Source organism: Astyanax mexicanus, chromosome 10 (genome assembly GCF_023375975.1).
Source record: "Astyanax mexicanus isolate ESR-SI-001 chromosome 10, AstMex3_surface, whole genome shotgun sequence".
In the NCBI taxonomy this organism is placed as follows: Eukaryota; Metazoa; Chordata; class Actinopteri; order Characiformes; family Acestrorhamphidae; genus Astyanax; species Astyanax mexicanus.
In genome coordinates this window covers 39552667-39571907 of record NC_064417.1, presented here as the reverse complement: position 1 = coordinate 39571907, position 19241 = coordinate 39552667, and the positions used below count along the sequence as shown (strand labels likewise).

At 35.0% G+C, this 19241-nt stretch overlaps 2 protein-coding genes across 2 annotated transcripts; both read left to right on the top strand.

Moving 5' to 3' along the window:
* The first annotated feature begins 800 nt into the window (after positions 1-800).
* tmed9 (transmembrane p24 trafficking protein 9) lies at positions 801-6013 on the top strand. Its single transcript, XM_007246446.4, has 5 exons — positions 801-981; positions 2896-2996; positions 3078-3203; positions 3346-3492; positions 4451-6013. Exons 1-5 carry the CDS (start codon positions 834-836, stop codon positions 4598-4600), a joined length of 672 nt encoding a protein of 223 aa, XP_007246508.1. The 5' UTR covers positions 801-833; the 3' UTR covers positions 4601-6013.
* Positions 6014-7977: 1964 nt separating this feature from the next.
* On the top strand, positions 7978-13616 carry b4galt7 (xylosylprotein beta 1,4-galactosyltransferase, polypeptide 7 (galactosyltransferase I)). Its single transcript, XM_007246445.4, has 6 exons — positions 7978-8570; positions 10373-10702; positions 11118-11343; positions 11433-11516; positions 11604-11708; positions 12663-13616. Exons 1-6 carry the CDS (start codon positions 8518-8520, stop codon positions 12816-12818), a joined length of 954 nt encoding a protein of 317 aa, XP_007246507.2. The 5' UTR covers positions 7978-8517; the 3' UTR covers positions 12819-13616.
* The last annotated feature ends 5625 nt before the right edge of the window (positions 13617-19241 follow it).

Sequence of the window (19241 nt, the reverse complement as noted above, 5' to 3'; positions counted from 1 at the left end):
ATAGGTCTGTAGTGTAATAATTAAAGTATCAGCTAAAGCTTTTCACTTAAGTAAATGGGTAAAAGTAACTGTAGTGGTTTCAAAACTACTTAAAGTATAAACTAAATACAGTATATGCCCATTGAAAATGAATGCATTTTAGTGCAATGCAAATATATGAGACTTTCAGCTATGTCCTTGCTGGAGTGTGGCGTGACATTAAAGTGCGATGGATCGCGTGTTGGAATGGTATATGTTAATACATCTAATTCAACTACAATTAGATTCACTTTCCTTCGGATGGAGATAATTTTTAATGTAAGAAAGTATAGATAATTGTGTGAAAATGTAAGGAGTAGAAGTAAAAAAGTTAAAATAGCGAAAAAATAGCCACTCCAGGTACGTATAGATAGTATAGATTTCTATTTAAGTAAGGTAGATGTAACTTTATGTACATTGTTACTTGACACCTCTAAAAATGAACAGGTCTGATCTATATCTATAATTTAAGTAAGATAATAATTATATGGGTAGATACTATGCAGATTTTTATATATACTTTTCTGAATTTCTACTTTAACTCAAGTAGCTAGATGGTTTGTGTACTTCACAATCCTGGATCTATCCATTCATCCATCCATCCAACCACTCACTCACTCACTCACTCACTCTAATCTATCTGATCTCTCTGTCTATCTACTTTATTGTCCAATAGTGTGTAAAACTACAAAGACCAGAAGGACAGTCAGACCGAGAGCACTTCAGCGTGTCGTTTCTGATTGGTTGAAAGTGCGCGAGAGGTTACGTGGCACTGGTGTCGGTGCGCAGGCGCAGTGCTCCCCGGCAGTGGTAAGATGGTGGTGTTCAGGATGCAGTTTACTCTATGCACGGTTTTGGTCCTGAACTTTTGCTACAGCCTCGTTTCGGCGCTGTACTTCCACATCGGCGAGACGGAGAAGAAATGCTTCATAGAGGAAATCCCGGATGAAACTATGATAATTGGTAAGAATGCTGAGCGAAAGTTTGCCCTGAAGTTTGGGCTCTGATTAGCACACCCGGACCTGCTAGCCTAGCCTTGCTAGGTTAAGTAGTTAGCCAATCGCTAGCTTAGCTTAGCTACGTTAGTCAGCGTAGGGCACTGGACTACTAGCTTTGGAAACTCGCTTGTTGAGGATGTGAGAGCTCATACTCTGAGACACGGAGCTTGATATTCATTTTCTGTTCAGTGCTTTTGCTTTTAAACCCTTTGAGGGCAGAGACCAAAATAGTGGCAAGTGTAAGTAAACTCAGCAACTTAGTTAGCTAACCTAGTTAGCTTTCTGAACCAGCTGTCAGCTCCTCATTGGACAGAAGACTGCAGTAACAACTGTCTTTCTTTTAGCTGCAGTAGTATATGAATTTCACTACAGACTTAAGGAATTCAGTCATGGCCAAATAGTTAGCTAGTTAACACGAACTAAATACTTTAAGGGTGGTTAAGGGTTAACCGATTACCTAGCTCAGGTGTAATAACAATAGGGGCACGCCTAGATTGTGAAAATGGCATTGTTGGTCTGTTGATGCATTAATATCAGAACACTGTGTCTGTCAAGTCATCCCAGTCCCCTGTTTTAATGATCCCATTGACTCCTGTGAGTTAGTTACCGCCCTAAACAAACACCCCACCCGCCAGGTTATTATAGCCAGGTGTGCTGCTTAAAACTAATTTGTGCAGGGTAGTAGCGGTTAGGTCTTCTGAACTTTTGTTATGTTTGTTTATTTTTTACGTCTATTGTCAAACATGCAGAATTTGAGTTAATTCATGTTACTGATCTGGAATTATTAGGTGGAGTAGAATGTGAGCAGGCAGCCTCTCCAAGTGTCCTGTAGGAGATTTCAAAGCCCTCAGATTTTCAGAATGTATTAGAACCACACTTGAAGTTATTGAACAGCAGGACAATGGAATACAGTCTCTTCTTGCACACACACACACTAAGGAATAGGGCAGTGAAATATAACACCTGGAATGGTGTGCAGCTTTCTTAGCCTTGAAAAAAAGGAATTTTGGGTAAGGTGCCTTGCTTGACAGGAAGTCAGACATAACCGTTAAGTAGAGGGGAAAACACTGTTCTAAGATTGTGATGAATTGCATCACAGTTCTGTTGTGGTAATTATATTGTGGAATGGTGGTGGTGAGTACTTCTAGAACAGTGGCTAACTACTACTATGTTTCGTTACAATAAAAGAAAGATTATTGTTGTGCAGTTTATTTTGTGCTGTGTGTACTGAAAATAACTCCCTTCAGTAAAGCCTAGCAGTGGGTCTGTGATGCTTTATGGTTGTTTGCTTTATGTGCAACTAGAATCCTTTAGCATATGGACAAAGAATTCAATCAAGTTACAGGAAATTTTAGGAGAAATAACATGCCTTCTTTGAGGAAGTTGTTAGGCAACATTAAACCTTCCAACAGGATAATAATCCCTAGCATACCTCAAAGTCCAGCAAGGCTTGCTTTTAAAAAAATCTTGGAAAGTACTCAATTGACCAGCACAGTCGCCTGACTTGAACCTCATGGAAAGTCTCTGTCTTGATATGCATCACAGTTAGAATAGGTCATAGCAGCAGAAGGATGCTCTAAGTACTAAAGATGATTAACATTAAGGAAAGGAATCATTCTAAAACAGTTAGTTTATTAAAAGTGGAATTATATTGTGTTTTCTCTTTTGTATTGTTTATTGCAATAGCTGAATCTTTGTAAATTTTGATAATAAACCTAATTTGCAGTGGGAATTAAATAATGCTAAGTGCAGTGTAATTTACTGTATAAGCTACTGTTCCAAAAGCAGTAGTCGTACATATTTGGATTTATACTGCTTGTCTTTCTTTTTACATTCATTCATGTTTCATGAATGTGTACATTTTTTTTTTTTTAACCAGGGAACTATCGAACACAGCTCTATGACAAACAGAAAGAAGAGTATTTGCCTGCCACACAGGGGCTTGGAATGTTTGTGGAAGTTAAAGATCCAGATGAGAAGGTAGATCAAGTTAAACGTGCAACTAGTCAATAATGCTTGAGTGCTTTTGTCCAGTAGCCTTACCTTTTTTATGTGTTTTAGGTGATCCTCTCCCGTCAGTATGGGTCAGAAGGAAGATTCACCTTCACCTCCCACACACCTGGAGAGCACCAGATCTGCTTGCATTCTAATTCTTCCAAATTTTCCCTGTTTGCCGGTGGGATGCTTGTGAGTTAAACCACATATATTTATTATAGGTAGTCAAATAAGACGGACCAGCTCTGTGTGTTAACACGGATCTAATGTATGTAATGTACTGTATTTCTGTCCCTTTAATTTTTTTTAATGTTTCACTGTGTATTCTCTGTAGCGAGTTCACCTGGACATCCAAGTGGGTGAGCACACAAACAACTATGAAGTCATTGCTGCCAAAGACAAGCTGACAGAGCTACAGCTTAGAGTGCGCCAGCTGGTGGAGCAAGTCGATCAGATCCAGAAGGAGCAAAACTATCAGAGAGTGAGGGTCTTTTTTATTTAAATATTTGTTGGCATACACCTGCTAATTTATTAATTGAGCTGCATTAAAAGTGTGTATGCACGCATTGTATGGTAATTTCTCTAACAGTAATGAAATACGTAATCATTTAAAAGTACCAAACCCTTTTATACATGATATGATCAAATGTTTGTGGTCACATCTTCTAATGAATGCACAGATGTGCACATGAGCACATGGCTTGTCTTGTCCATGTAGACAAGTATAGCCAATAGAATAGGACATATTTTGATAAGAAGGCTATAAATCCCTCCAGCATCGAAACTGTTTCTCTAAAATGATTTGGTTCAGTTCCGTATGTTTTGTACATACAGTGTATTTACGCTCACCAAGAACTTTAGCTAACACTGTGTCCAGCAGGAATTGAGATTTACTAGACCTGCTTTTGTTTTAACAGTCTAAACTGTCAGGTTTGGATGAGCCTGTGTTCATGGCAGCTGCTGGCAGTAAAACTAAATGTGGTCTTGTGCTGTCATCACGGTTGCACACGGTTGAGGGATGATCAGAGTACCGTAGCCTTTCTGTCTGCTCAGACCTGTCTAGCCATTCTTTTTTTACTTCTCCATTTACATATTTTATTTTTCTATTCAATTTTTTTTTCTATTTTTACTATTTCTTTTATTTTTTTATTACTTTTGAATCATTTTTAGTAAACTTTAGAGCCTGTTTTGCTGGTGATGAGCAGCAAATACCATAAACAAAATGAGTGAGATAACATTTTTCCTCATTCTATTGGATGATGTGAATGTTACCTGAAGCTGCCGACTTCTATTTTTATACTTTTATGCATTATACTGCTGCCTCATTGTTTGTTGACTAAATTGCAGTAGTTATATGATTTGGTACGTGTACAGTAATACATTTCCTGTATGAGTGTACGCAACTGTGTTGACAGATCTTTTCTTCTTTTTTTCCCCAGTATCGTGAGGAGCGCTTCAGACAGACCAGCGAGAGCACCAATCAAAGGGTGCTGTGGTGGTCCATTGTCCAGACACTGATTCTGGTGGCAATCGGCTTCTGGCAGATGAGACATCTCAAGAGCTTCTTTGAGGCCAAGAAGTTAGTGTAGATTGTGTGTTAAAGTGTGTTGTCGTTTTTCAGTTTATGCAGTACACAGGAGTTTGAGAATGATGATCTCCAAAAATTTGAAGTCTAGACTGCTGAGATGAGTCTCCCACTTCCAGCCCCTATCTAATTTTTTTTCTCTCAATTTTGCCTTGAGGTTCATTTCACAATACATAGTTCTTTGCCACATCCGTCCGTGCTGTGTGCAACAGTTTAATCTTAACAGAACAGGTATTATTCACTATGGTATCAGTAATATATTAATGAGATTTGAGTTTCTGCGCCCCTTTCTAGAGAATAATCTAAAGTTGCTCATATTACGGTCAAAACCGCTTTCAGCAATTTTTATCATACCACAGTGAAAACAGACAAACAGATATACAATTTATTTTGCTTGTTTTCTGGAGATTGAGTTTTTTGACCCATTTAATGTTTTTTTTGTAGAATAACAAATTTGCATTTTTGGATGAAATAATTTTATGTTCAGTTGTTTGTATGTAAAATGTTCCTACGCTGCACACATTCATTCTAGACACAATATATCAAGTCACTGATTAAGTTTGTTTGTGTAAAACATTGTGTTATTTTAGTAATTAGTGAAATATTTAAAGTTCGGTTTCTTCAGAGAGAATGTATGTCCACATGTTTATTTAAAGTTCATTTGGTTTCATTTGTTGAATTAGCATGAACCAGCCTAAAAGCCCAGCCACATCTGCATCACTGTGTCGTTTACAGCTCTGGTGCCCTTTAGACAGGACTATAGAGCGTTAATACATATTTAAAATGACTTTTTAAGTTTCAGTGCAATGTGTACCCAATATGTCTGTGACATTTTTGATTGATATGGACTAGGCGTTACATTTTGAATCAGATTTCAATATCACATTTAAATGCATTGGATGTTTCCTATTAACAGCTTGTTTTCTGGGTGAAATCTTGGTACATTTTAGAGAATGGGGCAGGTTTTAAATAATCCACACTCCACAGAAGCTTTAAATAATGCCTGAAACCTCAAGGTCATGCCCACCCATGTGCACAGATACTCAGGTAATTCTTGAGCCTTTTGGGTCATGAAAAGCTGGCCTGTTAACACTGAAAATACATCCCCTTGTCCACAAAGGCCTAAATGTTGCTACTTGGGCTGAGTTCTTTGGTGGTGGCCAATTTTAATACTTGAAAGAATATAGTGGGTCTTGGTCTCAAAATAGTATTTTTTTCCCCTTTCATATCTACTCCCCCTGCATTTTTAAGCTTTAGAATGAGTGGATTTATTTTTTAGGGGTCCCTGGATGACATTTGGGTACACAGATATTTCTGGCTGAGGGTTAAAGCTTTTTAAATAAAGCCACGGGGGAGGGAAGACTGTCATGATGCATTCATGGTTGCACTCACAAATAAAGAACTTGCCTCCCTCCAATTGACTGATTTTGTTTTGTGTTCATTAAGCTATTGTGTACCTGTCTGAAGCGCTGTGTCATTACCTGATCAAGATGACCCTCTCACTTGTCTGTAAAAGCAGTTAGCATGCCTTTGCTCTAGGTTTAATACAGCTGTAGCCAGAAAAGTGACACCTGGAATGATTTGGATGGATAAATGAAAACTTTTGGCAATAAAGTGTATGTATTAGTAGAGGCAAGGGTATTTAGTAAATAAATCAATCTAGTGCCAAAAAAACGGTTTAGATATGGAAATCAAGAAAACATTTTAGTGGTTGTAATGTGCAATTTAGAAACTAGTTTTTATTAGAGGTTTAAAATTGTTCTCTGATAAAACATTTTGTAAAGTATGTGTATACAGCATCAGGTATAGAAACATTTGGGGTTCTTGGAATAAGCCAATTTTCAAAATGTAACACTTGTTTACATTTACAGTCTGGATTAAATTACAGCTGGATTAAAACATCTGAAATTATGTCTAATATAAATATATATTTTTTTGAGAAATATGCAAACTGAGAAATAAATTATTTCACCCAAAACAAAAGAAATCTACCACAAAATAATAAATAAGTTTTTCCTTTCCAGTGATTTGTTTTTTTGTAAATGCTAAAATAATCGAACACCTTGTTTTTTTGCTCCCATAGCCAACTCAGCTGTTCTGGAAACAGCTCATGGAGTGGTTAAACAAAACTATAGACTTTACTAAGATAGATAATAGTAATATCTATGTTTTTGGTGTAATATGTGAGAATCCGAAGGTGGCCTCTTCATCAATGTTTTGCTTATTTTGGCCAAGTTTTTTTATGGATTCAAGTCAATTTATGCATCATTACACACTACTATAGCAAAATGCAGCTTTATATGAAGTTCCTAAAATGAATACATATAAAATGGCTAAACAGCTATATAAGTTACTAAAAAAAGGCCCCACTAATGAAGTGCCCTAATAATATTTTTTTCTATTTTAAGTTTATGTTTTGTTACTTAATTTTGTAAATGTGTCATATCATAGTACATTGCTGTTAACTTAAACCTTTATACCCTGCATCTTTTACAATGGACAGCATGTATTTTCTTTATTTCATTTTTTTGTTGCACATTACATTATTTGAGAGCTGTTGTTTATCAGAATAGGCTGTGAACCAGCCAGCTTGTTTGGCCCCGCCCACTTCACTGGAAAAACAGTAGTAATACAGCCATTAAAGAAAAGTTACAGATAATTTTTACTAATTTAATGGGATTTAAAACACTTTTTAATCATGTTTACAGATAAGTCACAAAGTAAAAAGGTCAATATCAAATATAAATCATTATACACAGGCTTTCACTACCATGGAAATATATATATATATATATATATATATATATATATATATATATATATATATATATATATATATATATTTTTTTTTTTTTTGTTAATTGGATTTATATGCTGTATAATTTTACAGTAGAATATTTTCTGTGAATTTCTATTAAAACCCATTCATGCCACCTAAAATAAAATAAAATAAAATATTATTATTATTTAGTAAACTGTTATAATCTCATTATTTTGAGATTGATTTTTTTTATCTCACAAGCTTCTGTCTCTGTACAGTCTTTTCGAATAAAAATAATGAGATAGTATCTCAAAATAACGACTTTCTATCTCAAAATAATAACTTACTATCTCAAAATAATGACTTAATATCTCAAAATAATTGGATATCAGTTTACCTAATAACAAGAAAAATATGTTATATATATATGTGTGTGTGTGTGTGTGTGTGTGTGTGTATACGTTTTTTATGTTAGAAAACAGCATTTTTACATTTTTTTCCATCGCTGGAGATAATTCGGGTCTCAAAGGGTTAACAATGTTTTACAGAAGTTTTTCTATTTAAAAAAAAAATACGAGAAAATACGAGCTAGGAACTTTGTTGCTGTTCGTGTTTCCACGGGGAAGCTTTACTAGACGGACTGAATGAAAACAGCCAGCGTGTGTTTTTTTATGCAGCACTGTTTAAAGTTTGGGGAGTGTTTTACTATAAAATAAATAGCAGAAATAAACACTGACAGTCCCTTTTACCCCCTGGCCTGGTTAGCCCGCGGTGTGTGCAGCACTGGTTTCATAAACAGGGGGAAAGGCAGAGCTGCAGCAGGGGAGCCGCGGTATTGTTAAGGTTAGCTTAGCTCGCTGGGTTACGTGTCCTGATGCCATCGGCTGAGCGGCGGAGCTACAGCAGAGAGCCGCGCTGTGATCTGTGAGCGCGGTCATGTAAGAATTCAGCTATCAGAACTCGGCACTGAGGTGGAGATTAGGGCAGGAATGGAGCGGGTAAGCTGGAGAAGATAATCAGCTGTAATATCAGCCAGCGTTACCGGTAACGGTGGGATGAGGCTCTGTGAGCTGTAGCTATCTAACGCTACATCAGATAGGATTTTATTTAGGAAGGTTAAGTGTTTCAGAAGCACCTAATTTCCCATCATAAATACCAAGATGATGTACTCTTCACGCAGGAAACCTGTGCTCTATTTTAAAGAAGACAGAAGGTAAGTGGTGTTAACTGTCTTTTTCTTGAACAACCTTTTGTTTCTGCCGTCTTAACCCTTTAAAGCCAAGTGTATTAACTGTTTTTAATAAATATTAGAGTTTTTGTGACCTGTGTGATGAATAAATAATAATAAACAGTCATATACCTACATATAAAAACAAAAGCATATGCATGTTTTCTATTCTTTGGTGGATTAAACATTCACTGCATGCATCATACATATTTCTATTTTAATTTAGAGTATACACCTAGGAAGAGTATGAAGGAGGTTAAAAACACTTGTTCTGTTTTTTTCTGTTCATTAAAAAACTCCTGTGAGCAATAAATTATGGGTGTATCAAATATGTTTGCAAATATTTATTCATTTTGAAAAAAGGACAGGTAATACTATAAATACACTGCCTGGCCAACAAAAATGGTCACACACAATGATATTTAGTTGGACCACCATTAGCTATGGTTATGCCACACATTCTCACTCTGGCATGATTTCCTCAAGCTTCTGTAATGTCACAGCATTAATTATTTTCCAAAGCTACATTATTTTGCCCCAAGATATTGTATTGATGATGGGAGATTTGTACTACTGAGCAAAGTCTCCTCCAGCACATCCAGAGATTCTCAGTGGGGTTTACGTCTGGATTCTGTTGTGGCAAATCGTTGTGTGAAAATTGTGTGTTATGCTCCCTGAAACCTGAACTCTTTTACTATTTGAGCCTAATGGATCCTGGAATTATCATCTTGAAATATGTTCTAGTTCTAGTGTTGTTATTCTATCATTTGATTTCACCAAATATTTAAGGCCACATCCACAGGAAACCAGATATTTTTAAAGCTTTTTAGTGTTTTCATCCAGGTGGTGACCTTTTTTGGCCCGGCATTTGCTTAATGGTCCAGGTTTTTAAGAATTCTCTGAGCTGTAATGATATTCTGACAAAATTGTAAGGCATTGCCATCTCACCCACAGTTGGTTCAGAAGTAGGTATTGTTTGTTTTATGCTTTTGGGTGACCACTAAGAAGCGAAAACCCAAAGACACATCATCATGCAGATGTGCTGTGAGTAACGTTGTCAGTGTGTGTTTGCTTGAGTTTTTTTTATACCGAAATATTTTTTTGCATGAGACTAATTGCCTGTTATTTAAAAACATGAACCCCATGTTACTTAATTTCTACTTTACTCATTGTCGCTTTCAGGAAAAGTCTTCATTTGAATTGGTTGGAATTCGTTGGAATTGGAAATTCTAATAAAATATTGAGAACAACTGCCAGGTTCATGTAATAGTGAAAAGTGGCAAAAATAGAAAAGTAAGATTTTTGCTTGATAGCAGTATTGTACTAATGAATGTAAAGTGTAGTACAGTATTTTCTCCATACTGTGTGGTATGTTATACACTAGTGCATATTGATGTGCAAATTGACATGGCCATCCAGTCTCTCAAAGGACTCGGTGCACTTGTTTTGAGTTCAACCAGCCTTAAAACCCTCTAAACGGTGAAGCACAACTAATGGGGTTTGTTGTCCAGTTTTAAAATCTGGTGATGTTATGTCCATGCTGACGGCAATACATTAATATTATATACGTATATGTACCTTAATTAGCAAAAAACATCTGGATGCACAAATACATTGTCAACTATCAGTTTGAATTCTATTGTTATGCATCCTTCTCTAACCAGAGTTTGAGTTGCTTGTAAAATATTCGTAACATTTATAATGTTGTTTGCCAAATGCCGTCTGTGTTTTTACTTGAACTGTAAAAATCTTCATCTTGAACTCCATTTTGTGACTCTTTTATTAAGGTTTTTCTCAAGGAAATGCACAGTCCTTAAGCTTTTTGGCCTCTGCATGCTGCTCGTCCTGGGGTCCGTTTTGTGGCTGCAGCTGAGCTGTTCTGGAGACTTAAACCAAACAGTACGTGATGGACTTCCTCCTCACCAGCCCTGTCCTGCAGAGAGACAGACCCCCACTGTCGATGACCCCTCTTGGGGACCACACAAAATGGCTGTTATAATTCCTTTCAGGGAGCGGTTTGAAGAACTTCTTGTTTTTGTGCCATACATGCACACGTTCCTCACCAAAAAGAAGATTCGCCACAAGTTTCTCATCATTAATCAGGTGGATCACTTTCGGTAAGTGTCTTTAAAAATAAGTATTTATTTATATAGATGAAGTAGATTTGCTTCTTTGGTCAAAGCTTGATACTATTTTAAGGATGCATATTAAATGCAAAGCATTTTATTAGGTATATTTTCTGTATAGAAAAAAATGTTTCAATAAACACATTTCAAAATTTCAATATACATTACTTACAGCATCTGACACTGACTGATATTTAATACAGTTGAATGAACAAATGTCTGTTGTGGGCATTTTTAATAATAATTATTGGGGTTTTATATTGGATATATTGACTTTGGGATTTTAATTAAGAAAATAAAAACATCAGTTTTGGTCATATTATCCAGTCCTACTTATAATATTGTTCTAACTGAATTAAGTTTCTTTACTAATAGTAACTTAAGAATCTTTTTTTCTGTCTTCCAGGTTTAACAGAGCCTCTCTTATTAATGTTGGCTACAAGGAGAGTGGTAATGACACGGACTACATAGCAATGCATGATGTGGACTTGCTGCCACTAAATGAAGCTTTGGACTATGGATTTCCAGAGGAGGGTCCCTTCCATGTAGCCTCACCGGAACTCCATCCCCTGTATCATTACAAAACATACGTGGGAGGAATTTTATTACTTACAAAGAAACATTATCATATGGTAAGAAAATGTCTGTATCTGGAGAGTTGTTTGTTACAGAAATGCATGTCTCTCATTTTTCACTTTTCCTTTTTTGTTTTTTATTATAGTGTAATGGAATGTCTAATCGATTCTGGGGATGGGGAAGAGAAGATGATGAGTTTTTCAGAAGACTAAGAACAGCTGAACTGCAGGTACGTAAGGGCTGAAATATGCAGCTGTTCACTTGAACAGCAGACGTTTTCATAGTGCTTATGATTGTGTCCTGATCTTCCATGCAGCTTTTTAGGCCAAAGGGAATAAACACAGGGTACAAAACATTCAGGCACATTCATGACCCTGCCTGGAGGAAGAGAGACCAGAAGAGGATAGCTGCACAGAAGCAGGTAGATGATTTTCTTTTGTTGCCTCAAACCCTTAAATGGTTTTGTTTTTTAGTATATAAATGTTTTTATCGATGACGCAACTATACATGGTTTTGGCATGTGATGAGATTTTGTGTGCAGAGATAGAGGTTCTGTGTAGTTGTCACAATGTAAAGTGTAGTGTACCAACATGCTTTTACTGCATACCAGCAGTGGATAAGCATTTTTTTTACCTCTTGAAATCCAGGTGGATTATTCTTAGACAAATAAGCAAAAATATTGTGACCTTAATCCATATATTTTACAAGTCTACTATTTGATTTCTAAGCACATTACCTTTTATAAGTTGGTAAACTCCCAAGTCCCAAGTCAACCTGATGGCTTATAAAAAGATTTTTTTATAGGAGTATTAATTTTTAAAAGGAGTACTGGATAATGTACTTTTGTAATCTACAACATTTTTGGTCATTGCCCAATTATAATAAAATAAAGGGAGTATTGCATATTATAAGAGAGAAAATAAAGGGAACATATATATATATATAGATAGATATAGAAATATACATATTTTATTAAAACCAATAAAGTGTCTTCTGCAGATACAACAGGTGTTTTTAAAGTAATGTAATATTCTATGCAGAAATCTATATTATATATAAAATTATAATGTAATATTCTGTTGGCTACCTGGACATTGTGAAATTGTGAGCAATAAGGTGGCTTATAAGGCTGCTATGAGCGCTCTAGAGTCGTACCTAAAGTATGCTTATAGAATGTAATACATAATAATTATAGAATGTTTAGAATAGTAATGATTTGGACAAAATTAATGAATTCTTTGCCATAAAACTGAGTCCCAACCCCTTTAAACTTTTGACAGAATAGTTCTGTTTTTCATTGAGCTGTGTGTGAAAAGTCATTTAGATTGAAGCTGTAACACCAACTAAAGATGTTATTTCTCTGTGAATTTCACAGGAACAGTTCAAGATTGATCCAGAGGGTGGTCTGACCAATCTGCGCTATAAGGTGGAGTCCCGGCAGGAGTTGACTATCAGTGGTGCCCCTTGTACTGTCATCAGCACCTCCCTGGAATGTGACCTCAACCAAACTCCTTGGTGCCAGTTCAGCTAACATGCTTGAGCCTTTTACAGAGTGCCATGATTATGCCAAGACTCTTGCTGTATTGGGATGCTGTTGAAGCCAGTTTTGCTTGAATAGTCCTTTGGCTACCTAACCAGAAAGGAGTCCTGGAGTACTGTTAAATGAGAGAGAGCATGATGCAGAATGACTTGCTCTGCGCTTTTATTTCTACTGGACAGTATTACTTTGTTAAATTTCAGTGACGCTGCCTCTGTTTTCCCGAGTCAGAACTGAACTGTCTGACCTATTTCAGGTACTGAACTGAGATTGTATCAGTGATGTTACGAATATGAATTTTCAGAATGGTGTATCTGTAGCAAAGGCCTTTGTTTTAGACTTTTTTTTTGTGGTGCAGTAATGAACATTTCATTTCCTCTTGACAGATTTATGTTTCCTTATAAATTTAAAGTGAATGTGTCAATGAGGACATTACTCTCAGATATGTAAGATGTTTTAAGGTACTTTGAGTACGTTTGCACACTGTTCATATTTATATAAAATGCTTAAGACCTGTCGGCTTAAAGTTTATTACTTCTTTAATTACGTGTGTATAATAAGGATTGGTCTTACTATCATTTTAAGTCACTCCTATCAATACAGGTGTTACTACAGAACTGCTGTGTATAGTACTGCCAAAATCATCATGCTAACACTGACCTTACCAAAAAAGCCACAGTCTTTGTGGCCTTTTTGTGACTTTTAGAGGGTTTTTAAATTTTCTGTTCTATTGTGTTTGTGAATTATTTAAGGGCTTTACACCAAAGCTAAATAAAGCTTTGTCCAGTATTATTAATGGATAGGATTGTTTTATTAGCCAACATTCTATAAGATATACCTATACAACTTGTATATTGTGGATGAGTTATACAGGGCAGATTACATGAACACTGGGTGATGTCTAGGCTGAAACAGAAATTTCACATAAAGAAACTGAACATATGGCCATATACATGAACTTGCCAAAAGTCATTGAATAGACGTGTGTGCATTGGTCACAAAGTACAGACAGCTTGGGAATGCCCTCAAGTAAGTTTGTGAAGGGTTTACTTGTGAGTGAGGTTGAATTTTGGCAAAAATGCTCATGACAAAACAACTTGGATTATTAGAGTTCGAGCAAGGCATGATAGTGGTTGCCAGGAGAATGGAAATTTGGTTTAAAATTCCTCTTCCCACAATTTCATGTGTGTACTGGGATTACAGCAAGACTCTAAAGTTCATGCTAAAAAGAACTGAATGTAAATCATTAAAGTCACTCAGATTTTACACACTTGGCATTTTGATAACAGCACATCAATTAAAAGAAATTTCATAATATAATAGCATAAAATGTATAAATATATTAAGCACTGCGTCTGAAAAAGTTAAAAGGCTTTGTCACCTAGCGATGACCTTTAAATGGTTTTGTCAGCAACTGCATTGGAAGTCTCTGTGGACTCAAGAATACTGAAGGCTTACAAAGGTTTAGGTTCTCAAGTTATTAGGGGGTTAATTTCTGCAATGTTTTTTGTGAAATTCTTTATTAAACACAACTGGTTCAACTTACCAGTTAGTTTCTAGGTCTGTTGGCGGATAAATTACCAGACTCTTCTTGCTGAAGATATTTTCTAATAAATCTGAAAAATAAATGTTTAATTCTGGATTTTGGATAAATGTTGTTTCCTGTAATTTGATTCTGAATAAAAAGCTGTTTAGTATTCAGGCAGCTTGATGAACAGAGGGAGCACTTTTCCCTAAGTACACACATCTCTATTAAAATACCACTTCACTCAAAAACTGTAGTCTTGAGACAACTTCAAGCTTTATTTAAGGAATCTTTTTTTAAGTCAGTTCTCCATCACTCTCGCAGCGTGAAAGCAGTGAGGAAGAAAATGAAGCAAAAAGAAACTCTTTCAATCACTGTAAGTAATGTATTTTCTGTTCTGTTTTACCCATACAGGTTAAATTTGGTCAAACTCCAGAGATGTTTTCAATCCAACACCGCCGTCAGAACTCGTCAATGGAATAATAGCAAGGTGCTAACAGGTTAACCTAGGCTTGGCCGTGTTAGGTTAGCCAACGCTACCTTAGTAGTTAGATGACTTTAATGAGTTACGCTAGTAAAGATGGCTTATTTAAAGTAACGTAGCTCTACTTTTTTAGTTGCTAGCTAGCTTTAGGTTAGCTTAACGTAATATTTATTTACCTCAGATGCCCAATATTGCAAGCTAATTAGTTAGCTAGCTTGGTAACCCAACTAAGGGCAATATTTATTTTATATATGGATGATGAGCCAGAACAGCTTGCTAACTAGGTAATAGTTAACTATAAATTGGTTGCTGTTTAAGTGGATCCTGAGTGGCATTGAAACATGAATAAATACATTAACATGTCAAGTTAAATTTGCTTGTAATTAATTTTTAAAATAACCACATGTTTAAAAGTTAAGAAAAAAAGTTACTTCACTGCTTCACGAGTTGGCTTAAGTAGATTTGAATAAAAAGTGTTTTTGTGTGGATTACAATATATCTAAAGCTAATACAGTAACGTTACACCTTATAACTTTTGCCATGGCATTATGAGTTATTAAAGACTTAATTATTATATTGTTAAGTGATGAATGCTTCTGGCAGTGCAGATTGTTTAGATTTTTTTAATCGGTTTTAAATATTGTATATGTATATTTATTTCTTTTTTGGTATATTGTATTATATATTGTACATCGGTGATTTTATATTTCACGGCCGCCAGACGGCGCTTGAATTTTTCCAGCGACAGATACAACTATTACCACGCACTGAAAGTGCTTTACTACCAAATCAGTAACGTTACCAAAAAAGTGTCGTTTTTTTTTTTTTTAGGCCTGTGTCTTTTTTATCCACTGTATTATGTGATTTACCTTCACCTATTAATTATGAATATTACATGTATGAATATTACATTTATTTACAATAATTGTTATAATTCAGAAAAATGACTAAATATTGGAATATTCCAGGGGAGATTAGTATAATATATTACACTGATAAATATATATATATATATATATATATATATATATATATATATATATATATATATATATATATATATATACACAGATAATATGAATTAACATTGACAGGATATGGCCCATGAAAGCTAACAAAAGTTTACAATTATTACAGTTTACTCAAATTTAACGAATTGACTTTTATTAAAATGTTTTAAAGTCGTGTTGCGTGTTAATGTTGTATGTGTGCAATTAAATAATTAATTAGGAGGCCTGAGTGAATAGTCTAATAGTCTTATTTACATTCAGTGATTTTGGTCGAACTGCTTAATTCCCACCAAACGATACAATGAATACAACTATTAATTGTCTTAAGTTATTTTGCTACACCATAATTAAGGTACGCTTTTCCCCCTAATTTAACTATTTTAATTAAAATTGTTAAACGATAGTACAATTGCATAAAGTGCAAAATGGACATGTTTTCTGTTGTAAGTACACACTTCTGAATGTGTTTACCGTGCATGATCTGTGCTTTTCATCTAAACTGTTGCTTCGTAATTGACTAAATTAAATCACTGACACTCCCAATTTAAACTTCGATGCCGGTCTGTGGAAATATATATTTTTTGTCCTAGAAACATGTTCAGAAACAGAAAAACATGATTCAGAGTAAGAAATAAACTGCCTGTTGTTTATAATAGTCATAAATGGTGGTGGAATCAGTGGAAAGTCCCTACATTAAACTAACTGCAGGTATCCCCGAAATTCTATCTTGTTATGAGATTTAATTCTGGGTTGTTGTGATTCCTGTTCTATTGCTAGTAGGTCGCTGAGGGGCGCTATTTGTAAAGAAAGGAACAGATTTGATGTAAGAATCAGAACCTGCATTTTTGCTTCACAAATCAGTTCAGAGTTCAGATCAGATTACGGCTCTTTATAAAAACAGCTTTTAAATTATTAGCGACCCAATTATATTATAATATGTATTTATTTATTGTTATTATTATTATTATTATTATTATTATTATTATTATTATTATTAGTAGTAGTAGTAGTAGTAGTAGTAGTAGTAGTAGTAGTAGAATTTTTGTGTTTTAATTAGAAATTAGAAAAACATTGATTTGGCATGATAATTACAAGAAAATAAACAGAAAATTTGCAAACACATAATTAGGCTACTTTATTTTTTTTCTGTATTAGACCTTGAGCACCACACATCGTTTATGTCATGAACACTGTGGTCTATTTAAATATATATATTTAACATTATAGCTCCTTTGGCTCTTACATGTTATAATCTAAACCCGTTTATTTCCTAAACGAATTGCGATTTTTTATTAATTAATATTTGCGCACGAGAGATTGTAATCAGATTGTAATCCGTTACGATATTTAGTTGTTTAATATCGGTAACAGACACATAAATAATATAATAATAATGATAAACACAGCAGGTGACAATAACATCTTGTATTGCCCTTATAAACACCCAAATGAGAATTCATTCGTTCATAAGAAACACTGTTTTAATGGTTTTAATTGTTTCATTTCGTTATCCGAATCCCAGCCCATCTATGATTGAATCACAATTCACTCCTTTATGTATCCCGATTTTTAAACGCGTCTTTAAAAAGACGTTTTAATGGATAAATGTCAGTTCATTCTCTCTCCTAAGTCGACTATAGCGGTGAAATAATCAACTCTGCCTTCAGATTCACCAAAGAAGGCTTAACTTCAGTTAGTTCCAAGCGGGGGAACAATAATCACATTTTAACTCGACTTCACACCCAGAGAGCTCACAAAAACTCCAACTGCTCTGGCCTTTCAGCCCAGCCCAATCTGGAATCAACTGCCAGAGGCGAAATTAATAGATGTTAATGACCGTTTGAATCCGAGGCAAAGGGCCCAAAATTGGCCACAGAAAGCTATTAATTATATGCGAGGAGAGTGAGCGGGCAGGGACAAGAGGGCTGGAGCCAGTGCTGCTGTCGGGGCTCTGAGGGGTCTGCGGCCCGGGGAGGGGGGCTTTAGGGGGCTACTATAGGCCTGACAAGGGGGGGGGGGGGCGCTTTTGTGTGCTTCCTAAGCCACGATTGTTCGCTCTGAATGGAGTGACATCTGTCCGGGGTTTCCGAGACTCTGATCTTCCTATTAGCCCCGATCTCCCTCAGAGACTCGGACCTCTGCAGGTGAGAAACGAGAGCAGTAGAGGCGCTCAGACTCCATCACTCACACACACACACACGCACACACCTTCCCAAGCCCTAAACCGACCCTGCATCCTGACTGCACTCTGACAGAGAGACAGGGGACCAGGATCAGCCATGTTCACTAAACACAATTAAAGATCAGATTCGTTCAGAGAAAATCAATTTACCCCTCTCCTCACACCCCCACCCAAATGTAGCTACCTGACCAGCCATAAATTGGTTTCAAATACTTAATAAAGTGTCTTATATTACTGCAGTTACAGTAATCTAATGTAGTAATTACGTAATCGTGTAAATAATATTAAAAATAAATAAACCCCCTCTTTAAGTAGCCTAAGTGAAAAAGTGTGCACATTTAATTTTCGGTTAATCGAAAACAACAAAAAAGCCGATTTTAAAGAAACGCCGCGTATTTAAAAATTGTACTAATAATAACACGAATAGCGATTTTATTGATTCATTGTATTATTCACATCCTTATATGTAAGCATATTTTTCTTCTTCTTCTTCTTCATCTTCTTCTTCTTATTATTATCATTATTATTATTTTTGTTGTTGTTGTTTTTATTATTATTATTATTATTATTATTATTATTAGTAGTAGTAGTAGTATTTCTATTATTATTAATATTATTATTATTATTATTATTATTATTATTATTATTATTATTATTATCATTATTATTATTTTTGTTGTTGTTGTTTTTATTATTATTATTATTATTATTATTATTAGTAGTAGTAGTAGTAGTAGTATTTCTATTATTATTAATATTATTATTATTATTATTATTATTATTATTATTATTATTATTATTATTATTATTATTATTAGTAGTAGTAGTAGTATATTGTTGATTGATAAGTGTTATCACTTTTTAACTCTAGACTATGTTTACCTCGGAATGTAAGCCGGCAATGTTTGCAGATCTTTCTCTATGTCAAACAGATTTTTCCGTTTGTAAAATATTGCAAATAGTATTTAAACTTTTTTTTTTTAAAAGCATCTAAGGAAAATATAAAGAACATAGATTTTAAAATGACAGAATTTGACTCTTATTTTGCCTTTTAATAATTGTAAATATAATTCGACCTTTACCCATTTTTTATGAATTAGGGCTGGTGAATTTTTTTATTAAATCTCCATCCAAAAATCTGTCAGTATGCTTATTCAAGTCAGGCTAGTGTAGCCCTTATTTCTCCATAAAACTCTTTGGCTATATTTATCCTGTG

Bases quoted from the DNA above. Each gene is read 5' to 3' on its own strand.
- tmed9 (XM_007246446.4), top strand. From the start codon at position 834: ATGGTGGTGTTCAGGATGCAGTTTACTCTATGCACGGTTTTGGTCCTG. The intron at 2,997-3,077 runs GTAGATCAAGTT...TATGTGTTTTAG, and splicing joins TTAAAGATCCAGATGAGAAG to GTGATCCTCTCCCGTCAGTA. The intron at 3,493-4,450 runs GTGAGGGTCTTT...TTTTTTCCCCAG, and splicing joins AGGAGCAAAACTATCAGAGA to TATCGTGAGGAGCGCTTCAG.
- b4galt7 (XM_007246445.4), top strand. From the start codon at position 8,518: ATGATGTACTCTTCACGCAGGAAACCTGTGCTCTATTTTAAAGAAGAC. The intron at 11,344-11,432 runs GTAAGAAAATGT...TTTTTATTATAG, and splicing joins CAAAGAAACATTATCATATG to TGTAATGGAATGTCTAATCG. The intron at 11,709-12,662 runs GTAGATGATTTT...TGAATTTCACAG, and splicing joins GGATAGCTGCACAGAAGCAG to GAACAGTTCAAGATTGATCC.